Genomic DNA, 12,221 nt, shown 5'->3' on the forward strand with positions numbered 1-12,221 from the left:
TGTGGAAGGTTTTGTTCATGGCAGGACAGTAACAGTTATTTAAACAAACCCATGTTTGGTTTGGGTGCCTGCTGGCAGCTGTGCACTACTTATTATTGCCCAAATTATCCACCACATCCTTACTATTGCCCTAATCTTATCATCACAAGACTAGAAGTTAAATCAATCCATGGCAAAATGACTTCTTATAGCCAAGCTGTAAAACTTGCTGCTGGACTGGTAAGAGAGATTAGAATTTAACTGAATTAGGTTGCAGAGTTGTAAATAGCCACTAGAAGAGGAAATAGCCTCTTGGATCCTAAAGAAGAATTTTTTCCTGATCTCTGGCAATGCCTGTCAGCCCAGCAGTACACAAATGCCAGGACTCACTGCGGAAATCTTTTCTTCTCTAAGGAGAATGCAGATTCTGACAGATTAGAGAGGCCAATGTGCTTACCTGCTGTGTCAAATCCTGGCTTTCAGAGGGGTAAAAATAAAATCTAAAACCACTTTGTGAGGACATGTTTTACATTTCACCCAACAGCAGCTCTCTGTGATTGCTCTGGGAGCTCAGTGTGAATCCAGTGTCTGTTTGCTGATTCCAGGGTTGTGGTCCCAAAATAAGGAGCATTCAAACTGATAGGGAGTAGGTTTAGATTAAATTTTTGGAAGGAATTCTTCCCTCTAAGGATCATGAGGCTCTGGCACAGGTTGCCCAGAGCAGCTGTGGCTGCCCCTGGATCCCTGGAAGTGTCCAAGGCCAGGTTGGACAGGGCTTGGAGCAACCTGGAATAGTAGGTGTCCCTGCCCCTGGCAGGGGGTGGTATGAGATGGCCTTTAAAGGTCCCTTCCCACCGAAACCATTCTGGGACTCTCTGTTTCACAGAGCCTGAGCTCAGGGGTGAAGTCACAACTGCTGCTATTGTGTGTGTAGAATAGAGCTGGGGTTATGCGGGATGCAGTTCTTCAATGTGTTGTTTTGTTTTGCCATCATCTCCAGTCCTTCCCCCAAGGGAGCTGAGAGCTCTTCCTTTCTCACTGGCAGGGGCAGCACACATCTTTACCCTCAGGACACGGATCCCCGGGGCTGTGGCAGGGAGGTCCCAGGGCTTTAGGGTGCACCATGCCTTGGAGTGGCTCTTCCCCTGTTCCGGGGGCCTCTGGCAGCAGCTGAGGTGACGTGGCCATTTGGGGGGAAAAAGAACTCCCCACGTGGAGTTCTTTTCATGGAGTATCACAGAACGGTTGGAGTGGGAAGGGGGCCTCCCACTATCCCAGGCTGCTCCAAGCCCCAGTGTCCAACCCGGCCTTGGACACTTACAGGGATGGGGCAGCCACAGCTGCTCTGAGCACCCTGTGCCAGGGCCTCAGCACCCTCACTCACACAGAAGGATTCCTTCCTAATCTGTAATCTAAACTTCCTCTCTTTCAATCCCCTATTGTCCTGTCACTCCAGGCTCTTGCAAACAGACTCGTCTCACCTTTCCAGTGATTCCCTTTCGGGTACTAGAAGGCTGGGGTTTCACGCTGATGTCCCTAAAGCGGGATCAGCGACCAAACGCGTTCCCAAGCGCGTCCTCGAGCGCTCGCGGGAGATGTGCGCAGGCTCCGAGAGGTTGGAGGGTTCGGGGCGGTGTCCCCGGGCCGAGTCCGCCCCGCGCTCCAAGCGCTTCCGGGGCACCGCCGGGGCTGGGACGGGCTGAGGCGGCGGTTCCATCATGGTGGGTGAGGCCGGGCCGGAGTTCGGGTGGGGCTCCCCTCAGGCGTAGGGCCTGGGTAAAGGCGAGACGCCGCGGGGTCTGGGAGCGCAGCCCGGCCCTGTTCCGTTCGCGTCGGGCTCTGTGTCAGGCCCCCGGGCGGGGTCGTGTTTGTGCGGGGTGGGCCCGGGGGAGCTGCGGGTCCCAGCGCCGCCTCCTTGGGGATTCAGTGGCTCTGCCCGCCCTGAGTCACTGCGGGTAGAGGCCGAACCGTCTTTCACCCGATCCAGCCCAGCCCTGTGCCGGGGAAACGCGCAGAGTGAAACCTGCCTTTCCTGCAGCTAAAGCTGGAAGCAGTCGGGAAAAAGAGACTGGTTTTGGATGTTTAGTAACCGGGGCTGAATTCGTTATGTTGTGATTGTATGGGAGGTTTCTCCCTGCTCAGATGTGTTGCTGGCTATTGCACGTTGATGAAACTGGGGATCGAAATGTATGTTAAAACGTGTAAAGAAATAAATGCTGATCGAAGTTGCAGAGGGAAAATTGAAATTATCTAATAAGATGCAGTTTTTAGGCAAATCTAGGAGTTCAGGTATTGCAGATGAAAACAGGAAGATAAAGGCTGCTGTTGTACATATAGCAAAGGGTATTTAGCAGCAAAATAGTGTTGAGGAAGTGTTTATTCTCCTTTTCTGGAATGCATCTCTCCTTCTCCATGTGCTATTTCTTGTAGTTATTCAGCCCTTCATTAAAATGGGGTTTGTGTGTTTCATGAATTAAATATGTATTTTTTTTCTAAGTACTACTTTTGTTGCTCTGGTGAGCTGCACTGGCTTGTGCAGGTGCTGGACAAGCCCCAGAGTGGGAATAGGAGGAGCAGGACCTTCCCACATCAGCAACAGTGAACTATCAGAGCAGACCACCCACCTGTGAGTTAGATCAGCTGAAGCTGTTAGAGGAAATTGAAAACTGGTATCCTTCCTTATGGATGCTGCTTTGCATCTGAAAAGGTTTGTTAAGGTCCTATGAAGAAAAGTATTTAATCAGGACTTAAATAGTGCTAGTTAGAAGGCAGGAAATCTAATCTTAGTTTCTTAATAGATTAAAAATTTTGCTACTATATTTTCTCAGCATTCATACACCCTTTCGTTTGTTTAATTTCCCTTGCCTTTCATTTGAGAATAGTCCAGCATTCAGAAATAATAAAGAGTTTTGTTGAAAATACTTGAATTTTTCTGTGCTGGATCACACAGAAAATCTTCTGCTTCAAAAGACCAGCCCAGGGGGTCCCATCTTTTATGAGCCACAGGTTGTGTTACCAACAGCACCCTGAGGAAAGTGCTGGTGGTGCTGGAGCTGAGCTGATGTTGTGTTGTGCTGTGTTGTGTTTGCTGTTGGACAAAGTCTCTTCCCAGGGAACAGGACGTGTGACATCTTTGTGCCCATTTGATGTGGGAGGAAGTGGAGAGGATTGTTCAGGGTGCTCAGGGAACACAGCCTTGGCCAAATGCCCCTTGTAGGTCTCACCTGTCCTGGTTCAGGTGATTCCTATCTCCCTTCCTAAACCATTTCTGGGGGACTCTGCCTTGCAGGATCTGAAAGATACTGCTTGTTTCTGTTTCCTTTAGTGGGACTGCAAAATGCCAAATACTCATCCAGCTGTGCAAATCAGCTCAGGTATAAGGGTTTCTGGCTCTACTACGGATGCCATAATTACATTTTGATGGATGTCTTGTAGCAGGGAAGTTGTGCAGAAGGTACTGAAACCTTTGATCGTTTTTGTAGAGCAGACAAAGGACTATTGCTTTGGCCTGCATTTGCATTTTTTCATTTTTAAGTTGTAAATTATTGGTAGTGGTTACATCCTTGCAGCCATCCCAGCATGAATCAGAATTGCAAACAAAAAGTGTTAATTCATTGGGTTTCCTTTCACTTCTCTTACTTGTAATTGCTTTTGGCATTCACACCCACAATGTATCTTTTTCCTATTTTGTTCGTAAATTCCATGTCTGTTTTCAAAGATAATTTTTGATTGACACCTAAATTATAGCAGACTGCAGCTTCCAGCTGCAAGCCTTCAGCAGGAGGCTTGGGGAGGAGGAGAGAGGGGAGTTCGAGGATGGTAGTCACAAATGAGTGAAGAAGAAAGGTAGATGAAAAATAACTGAAAAGGTCATGCAGAAAAGGTGTCACCAAAGTACAAACATTTGACTGTGTAAACCAGTATAGGCAGTGGCTGTTTAATCATCCCTGTGCAGCTTTGTTCTCAGCTGCATTATTCCAAAGCTTTGGTGGGAGGCAAAGAGCAGTTGTAACTCTGTATTGATTTGTGCTTTGTCTTGCAGGCTGAGGTAGAGGAAACACTGAAGCGAATCCAGAGCCAGAAAGGAGTGCAGGGAATCATCGTGGTGAATTCAGAAGGTGCTGTGTCAGCCTCACTTTTCTGACCTATTACTTACTTTAGCCACCCACTTTGAGGGCTGCTGCTTGTACCACTTAGTCTGGTTTTGGAAGAGGTATTCCTGGAGCCCAAGGAGACAGACAACAGTCAGGCTATAAGAGAAAATTTGTATCCAATTTCTGCAAGCTCACTTTATTATTTTAGGAAATAAAATAATTTGCAGAAATATCAAAATACTTAAGTTATGGCAGTGTTTGAAACTGGATTTGTGAAAACTTTAATCAGTAGCACTGAGACTCTCACAAGATGTAAATCTTGCTGCTGGGCCTGTCTAGAACACTACTGGCCTGGCAGACTCCAGGTCTTTAGCACTGTCTAGCTTGTGATCTCGTGTAACTCATCAGCAAGTTGTCTCTTTTTGGAGTCTCTGAAGAGTTCAACAGAGCAACTTCTTCAGAGCATTCTGAATACACAATGAGCAGCCCAAAAACTGAATATTTCCTAGAAATAATCCTTAAAAAGATGACAGTAGCTACATGTGACTATATTGAGGATCAGATCATGCAACTTGGCTCCTGCTCGCTGCTTTTCTATATGGTTGAGTGGATTGTGCTCTCTGTGCTGCAGCTGCTCAAACACACACCTGGTTCTACCCTGCAGAATTTGGTACTTGGCTGCTGTGTTCTGACCCAGGAGCTGGGATTTGACTGGCTTTTGGTGGGAAAACACATCTAATGGATGGGTGAACAGTGTGTCTGCCCTCAAGGCTGGTTATCACTGAATGAGGGACCTCCCAAGACTGCACCACCTCTCAGGGCTGAGTGTTGGAGCTTCAGTCTTGGAGTGTGGGATGCAGCAGCTGGTGTCCTCTGATCCCAGCCTGGCCTAGCTCAATACCATTTAACTGGTGTTGGGGAGTCTTTCTGAAGTAATAAAGATGTTCCCAGTCAGGAGAAAAAACGGTAACACTGGTATTTCCTCTCTCCTCTACAGATAACTATTTTTGCTTAATTTATTTCTAACTCTCAAAATGCAGAAGTAAAGCACTGATGCTACTAGAGGTAAATCAGCTCTCACCTACACCTGTAGTCCCACGTCAGCTTTTTCATATTTTGTTCCTCATGTTTTCATCTGGCCTTCAGAGAGAACATTCCTAACTGCTGGTGCAATGACAACCAAGGTTGGACCTGATGCTGCCCAATGCAGGGTTGGTTCGGGAGGTTTGTCACTGAGCCTCACTGTCCCTCTCCTGCAGGTATTCCCATCAAGAGCACCATAGACAACACCACCACCATTCAGTACGCTGGCCTCATGCATAGCTTCATCATGAAGGCCAGGAGCACCGTGCGGGATATCGATCCCCAGAACGACCTCACATTCCTGCGGATCCGCTCCAAGAAAAATGAAATCATGGTTGCTCCAGGTAGGAGAGAGCAGGGTGGAAGCAGGAACCTGGGAATCCAGCAGTATTGTTTTCTCTTGGGACTGACACTCAGCCTGGAAGGTGTCTGCCTGCTGCTTGTGTTCACATTGGATAATCCCTTCTTTCCAAGAAGCTGTTCTACTTTCTGGAAAGTTGAAAGCTTTATCATTGAGCTAAGTTTCCTTTGTCATATTTGAATGTGGCAAATCGCTTCCCTCATTTTGTGTAGATCAAAGTATGCTTTGTTTTTCAGTATAAAACCCTAGGATTTGGAAAGAAATACATTCTGAGAGCAATTTCCATTCAGAACTGTGGACTAGTGATAAAACAAGGCGGTCCTGACTTTCTAGTTCTGGGGAAAGTATTAAGAGTACATTGTAGCTGTAATCATGAGTCATGGTATACAGCAGCAGCAACCTTCTTTTCAGGAAACATCCTCAGTATTTTGTTGAATTCCAAACTGGGAAGCAATGAGATGAATGCGGGTTCCTCACGTGGCAGGAATTCAGCCTTGTCCCTGTGTGTCCCTGCTGGGATGGGGCTGGTGGAGAGGCCAAGCAGGGGATGGCAGTTAACCTAGGCAGGCATGCACCAGGGCAGATCTTAACACAGGCTCTGGTTCGTATTGAGGCAGCCTCAGATTTCCACAGGAAGGATGGAAAGAGGAATAAGCATTGCTCCAGAAAAAACAGCTGTGGCCCTCAGTCTGCCTGTGAGAGAAGGGCAGTGACCACCTTGCAGTAGCGTGGCGCGTGCCAGTTACTGTAATTTCCTGGCACAAACTGAGCTAAATTCAGCTGCCTTGGGAATGTGCAGTTTCTAAAACTGAGAGTTTTTCTCAGTAAAACCCATAAAATAAATGATCTGTCACTTGGAGCCTATTTTGCTCATTGAGACTGAATGTCAGGGCTCTGGAGTTCCCACAGTGCATCAGAGAGATGTCAAAAATGTTGGAAATTACTGTTTCTCAGAACAAATGCCAACAGTGAAAGAATAATTTTCTTTTTTTTTTCTCTCTCCAGATAAAGACTATTTCCTGATTGTCATCCAGAATCCAATTGAATGATTATGCTGACTCAGTCTGGTTTTTTTTCTCTTTGCTGTTTTATTTTCCCTGTTTTATATTTTATTTAATGGTAAAGAATAGAGCATTAGTGTTAACTGTGCTGTGACTCTTCAGTAAGGTTTGGGAGAATTAAAGCAGGTGGTTTTGTTGTCTACAAACAGAAAAAATGGCGCTTTTTGTATCACAAGTCAGTTTGAGTGGGAGCTGGTGAATTGGAATTGGGCAGTAAAAAATGCAACAGATTCTTTTGATAGCTCAGATAGTAACATTCTAGTAATAATAACCAAAAAAATACTATTCTTTGTATGCTTCTATGCTTCTTTTACCACTGAGCTCTGGTTTTTCACTCTTAGTTTTGAATGGCTCTTAGTTTTGACTGCCTGTCCTCTAGTTCTGTCTTACTCTGTTAGTTTTACTTCAAAAAAGTCTGACCATAAGAAATTAAAAAGTGTCACCAGTAACTGGCTTTGTCTTACGTGTTTTGCTTCTCAGGATTTTAAGTTTTCTTATGGTTAAGTTTTTCTTCAAAAAACAAAACCTTCCTAGGAGTTTTTTTGTTTGTCTGTTGCTTTCTCTGAACAAGGTTTTGACCCAAGAGCATGTGCAGTGCACTCACAATTGGCTCTTGTGTTGCAGCATTTTCCTACCACCTTCTTTCTGTTCTATACAGAATTTGGTTGGCTGAGGAAGGCCATTGAGGCCACCCATGGGAGATTTCACACTGTCATAGTTCAGTAGCCAGTTTGATGTGCTATTTTCCTTTAATACTTTTTTATTGATTCCATTAAGGACTAAAAAAGCCCACATGGTTACTCCAAAATGGTTTTGGGGTTATTTTGGTGGAGTTTTTCTTCAGAAAAAAACCAAAAACAGGACTGGGGTATAGTAGGACCCACAGCTGATCTGTGGGTTAGAGGGTTAATGAATGAGGTAGTATTCTGTGACCAAGAAGTATTCTGTGACCAAGGCTGTTGGCGTGGAGACCAAGAAGAGAAGAAGAAGAAAAGAAGATAGCCATGAAAAAACCCTGCAGCTGGGGAACGTATTTTTAGAAAGGCTCTGGGAAGAATAGAGGTGGAGATTTTTCCACCAATGATCCTTACGTTGATTTAATGTAGCTAATGAAGAAAATGTAAACTGTGTAGAGGGTTTAAAAGACAGCATGCTTAATAAACAGATTTGACCTTCTGAAGTGTGGAGTGTCTGTGTGTATGTCACACCCGCCTATACAGCGACACTAGGGGGTGCTCTGGAAAGTGCAGCTGTGGAGATTTTGGTAAAAATGTTGGTATTGATTTGGGCACTTGTGGCTTTCAGAGCCCAGCAAAGGATGGGTGTGTGGGCACTCAAATAGCTAAGGTAACCTGCATGTTCAGCGTTTTCTTTGCATTTTGATACCTGGACATCAATTTTTGGCTGTGTCTAATCTTTGGTGGTGGCCATGACCCTGAAGGTCAGAAATTCCTCTTGGGGTCTGTAGCCCTGTAGCATGAGTGCTTTGGGTGTCCCAGCTGCCCCTGTGACTCAGAGTTGGTTGTTGCTGTTCATGAGCTGTTTCTCCTGCTTGGCCTTTGGAGCAGCTCCTGATACCCAGCAATTACAGTAATTTCACAACTATAAAGCGCACTCTTTTGACTAACATTGTCCCTTGAACCCGGAAGTGCACCTTATAGTCCAGTACGCCTTATATAATGTACAAAGTTGCGAAATTTGCCAAACCAGAAGTGGGAGCTGTGAGCCGTGGGGGGAGCCGGAAGTACCCGGGTGGAGGCAGGCCTGAGGGCCCATGGCTGCCGGGTGGAGGCGGGCTAGGGGGCCCACGGCACCCCCCTTCCTGGGTCCAGGCAGGCCCGGGGGCCAATGGCTGCCGGGTTGAGGCGGAGCCTCGGCCAGAAACCGTGCAGGGTGAGCTGGGGGCGGAGCCTCGCTGCAAAAAAAAAGTACGCCTTATAGTCCGGTGCGCCTTATATGATCTACAATGTTGCGAATTTTGCCGACTCCCGGGGGGTGCGCCTTATAGTCCCTTGCGCCTTATGGTCGTGAAATTACTGTACATAATGCTTGTGATCTGCAATAACTGAATGCTGCCTCCCAAAAAAATGACCTTCAGCAAGCTGAAGTCCGGGTAATAACTGAACAGTGAAGCAAGGCAGAAGAAAAATGTTACCTCAGTGATCCCTCTTTGTTGTTTGTAACCCAGAGATATATTTCCTTGGAGGTGGTGACTTGCTTATGGATTTTGGCTTTCCCACGTAGGTGGTAGTGAAAAATCTGCAGTGTCCTGCATTCTTTTGGACAATTCCTTAAGGATAGCTGTTCTAACAGTAGCTTTGTGTCACAGAATTTTGGGACAGAGTGTTGAGTGTTGGTTTTACTTAAGCTGTAATAAATAACCTATTGCAAAACAAAAGATCATTACCCTTTTGTGTTGTCTTGAGATGATAAATTTGCAGTGAAATGACTGAACTCCTCCTATGTACTGGTTGGTTGGAGGATTGGGGGTTGGTTTGGGTTTTTTTTTCCCCAGGGATTGAGAGCAACCTGACACGAGACACACTTGGGAATCTGAATGAAAGGCTCTTAAGCTGAGTTTGGAGTCAAGGAGCTTATCAGATCCATCTGGGCAGGGCCTTGCTTAGGCATTGTAGCGCCACCTTTACACCAGCATCCAAAGTTAACTCAGATTTATTTTTTAAAACTGGCAAGGGGTGAAGGAAGCTGAAGAACAGCAACTTCCATTCAGTTACTATGGAACAAAGTAACTAAACTAAATAGCAACTAAACTAATAAACTAAAGTCTATTTAGAGTGTCACAGAGCTGGCAGCAATTTCCATGTATGAAAGTTAGAGGAGGGTTTCATTTTCCTACATTATCACAAACAGGGTTAAATAAAGGAATGAGTGGAGCTCAATTTCTGGTCCCATGCTTCATGAGTCTCGGCCTGGTTATTTGTATGATAAAACTGTACTACCAAACTGAGGAAGAGTAGAAAAATTAGCATTATGGTTCCAGTCCTTTTTTGTAGCCAGGACCACAGGCAGCCTGAACAGCCTGTGCCATCTGCACTTTGGAGCTGCTCTGTGCTGGGAATGGAGACTGGCCTGATTTGCTGTCTTGGAAGAGTCAATTTTGGTTTTGGTGGATCTCTATGGAAGGCTGAAGAAGCATCTGCTACTGGGCAAACAACCCTTGATGGATTAACAAGGTAATGAAAGGGTGTTTGGGGCATGGCTCTGGGCTGGGAAGAGCATCACTTGAGGCCCAAGAATGTGTCTCTTATGTTGCCTCTGTGCTGAAATAAGACTCTGGCAGAGGAATGGAGGTAACATGTGGAGGCCAATGGCCCACCGGGGACGGAAATTGCCCCACTCCCCTGGAGGGAATGCTCTTAAGCACTCCCCCGTCATAGTGGTTATGGAAAAATTATCCCAAATATGTCCCTCTGTTATATGTTAATCGGTTGTACCCTATTGGCACTTTCCCCTTTGTACCACCCCTGGACCGTCAGTTTCATACCCTATATAAACCCTACTCCCTCAGCCCCCCCTAAGCTCGTGCATCCCTGGACCCCTCTGAGGAAGATGACCAATAAACTTCTCCTTGGAACTCCAAACGCGGCTCCCGTCTCTTTCTCCTGCGTCGGCAGGAGCCTCACAAAAGAACTGGTCACTCCGCCCGGGAGCGAGGACGTGCCTGTGGTTCACGGACGTCGTTCTAAGGACGTTTTACCGGAGGATACCACGGCACCTCCCCCACAGCTCCTAGCCGCGATAGTAACACTGTAAAAGCTGAGCTTATGTAAAACCTTCTGTGAATTTGTGTTGGCTCCAGTGCCCTCCCAGGTAACTCCTCCCCTGCCTAAGGTAGCTTCACATACAGGACAAGGAGGAGCTGTGGCTGCCCCATCCTTGGACGTGTCCATGGCCAGGTTGGACGGGGTTTGGAGCAATCTGGGATAGTGGGAGCTGTCCCTGCCCATGGCAGGGGTTGGGACCGGATGAGATTTAAGGTCCCTTCCAACCCAAACCAGTCTGTGATTTATGTTTGAGCTTGTCTTAGCTACTTCTCTCGGGGACAAAGACAGAGATCTCACACCAAGAGAGGCTGGCCTAAAGTGAGCAGAGCTACAGCAGCTCCTGGGACTCACCAGCTGCAGGAGAAGCAGAAGCAGCTGGGGATGCAGGGTCAGGAGCCCAAACACCACCCTGGCCAGCAGGAGCCTGAGCATCAACACTGTTCCATTGACAAAAATATACTTCCTTTAGTAGCATTACAGGATTCTTTCAGGGAGATTTGCCTCACTGCTGTGGTTTTACAAGATCCAGGAGTGCTTATTATCAGTATTGCTATGCTGTGGAATGCTGGCATGGGGGAAGCTCTTTGTTGTTTCCAGGTCATGTTAGGACAGCTCGCTGGTGCTTTAAACCTTTGACTGATCCAGGGGCTGGGGGGTTGTTGAATCTGAAATGCACCTCCTTAAATGAGGAGTTTTGCCCATCGGTAAGACCAGGCAAGAGAGGCGTTAATGTGTGCAGGATTGTTTGGGAAGCTGAGGGCTGAAGGAGGAAGTGTATAAATTGAATCAATTCTTAAATCTTAAATTAATTCTTAAATTCAATCAATTCTTTGATCCACATCCCATTTCTGGAAGTATGCTAACATGCTGAGAAGCTCCAGGGCTCCTATGAAATGGGTTTTTTTCTCCCTTTCCAGGTGTCCGAATAATATTCTGTGGAATTACAGCCCCAGCCCTGCAATGATGTCTGCATGGATAAAACCAGGGGCCACATCACTAAATTGGAAAGACTTCCACATTCCTCTTATCAAAAAGAGGTTCACACTTTATAGCAATAATAAACCGTTGTGCTGAGGATGAAGTCTGTAAGGGTCATCACTTGCCATGTCTGATTTAACATTCCTGCTTTCCCGTCAGTATTCTCTGATTAACAGGACCTATAATCAGAGGTTAATATCTCTATTTGTATCTTAATTATGAAAGTGAATCTCATGAGTTTATGCTTCCTTACCAGTATGGGCTTGTTTAACTACTGTTTGGTCAAGGAAAATCCATTATATTGACCATGAAAATGTTTTCTTTCTTGGGTAAACTCAACAAGGAAACAATAATTTCTTCAATTCTCATTAAATATATATTTGTTTTAACTGGTGGCACAATATTTGTAGCAGTTCTTTCAAAACTGCATCTTTCATTTATTTTTTCTACCAAGGTTGTACTTAATCCTTTGACATTTGTGTTCACTTCTGTTTTGTGCCGATTCACTGTAACAATGAGACAGTGCTCTAGTATGATACAGCTCCTGTTTCAGTGTGCAGTGAGAAGGATATTAGACCTGATGAAACACTGACGCTCTGTTTGCAGTTGTTTTTGATTCATTTACCAGCTCCAGAAATAGCTGCCCTATTTGTAGTCATGCTGCGGGCTTTAATATATTCAGCATAACCATGGCTGTGAATGCAGCAGGGAAAACAACGGGCTCATTAGTGGGGAGATGATTGGGGTAGATGTGGGAATTGTAAATGTCTGAGTATCTGTGTGAGAGTAGTTCATGTCCACGTTTGTTGGCTGGAGTCTGTGGTCTGAGCTGTTGTGGCTTCATCCCCACACAATCCCTCCTTCTCCTCCACCCCGCTAA

At 45.9% G+C, this 12,221-nt stretch overlaps 1 protein-coding gene across 1 annotated transcript; it reads left to right on the plus strand.

The window, feature by feature from the left end:
- Positions 1 to 1,597: 1,597 nt before the first annotated feature.
- Positions 1,598 to 7,758, plus strand: DYNLRB1 (dynein light chain roadblock-type 1). Its single transcript, XM_033075119.1, has 4 exons — positions 1,598 to 1,700; positions 4,022 to 4,097; positions 5,333 to 5,500; positions 6,523 to 7,758. Exons 1-4 carry the CDS (start codon positions 1,698 to 1,700, stop codon positions 6,564 to 6,566), a joined length of 291 nt encoding a protein of 96 aa, XP_032931010.1. The 5' UTR covers positions 1,598 to 1,697; the 3' UTR covers positions 6,567 to 7,758.
- Positions 7,759 to 12,221: the final 4,463 nt, after the last annotated feature.

This window comes from Catharus ustulatus, chromosome 17, assembly GCF_009819885.2.
Source record: "Catharus ustulatus isolate bCatUst1 chromosome 17, bCatUst1.pri.v2, whole genome shotgun sequence".
Lineage (NCBI taxonomy): Eukaryota > Metazoa > Chordata > Aves > Passeriformes > Turdidae > Catharus > Catharus ustulatus.

Excerpts from the sequence above, each read along its gene's own strand:
- DYNLRB1 (XM_033075119.1), top strand. Across the intron at positions 4,098-5,332 it reads CATCGTGGTGAATTCAGAAG|GTATTCCCATCAAGAGCACC; the intron begins GTGCTGTGTCAG and ends CCTCTCCTGCAG. Across the intron at positions 5,501-6,522 it reads TGAAATCATGGTTGCTCCAG|ATAAAGACTATTTCCTGATT; the intron begins GTAGGAGAGAGC and ends TTCTCTCTCCAG.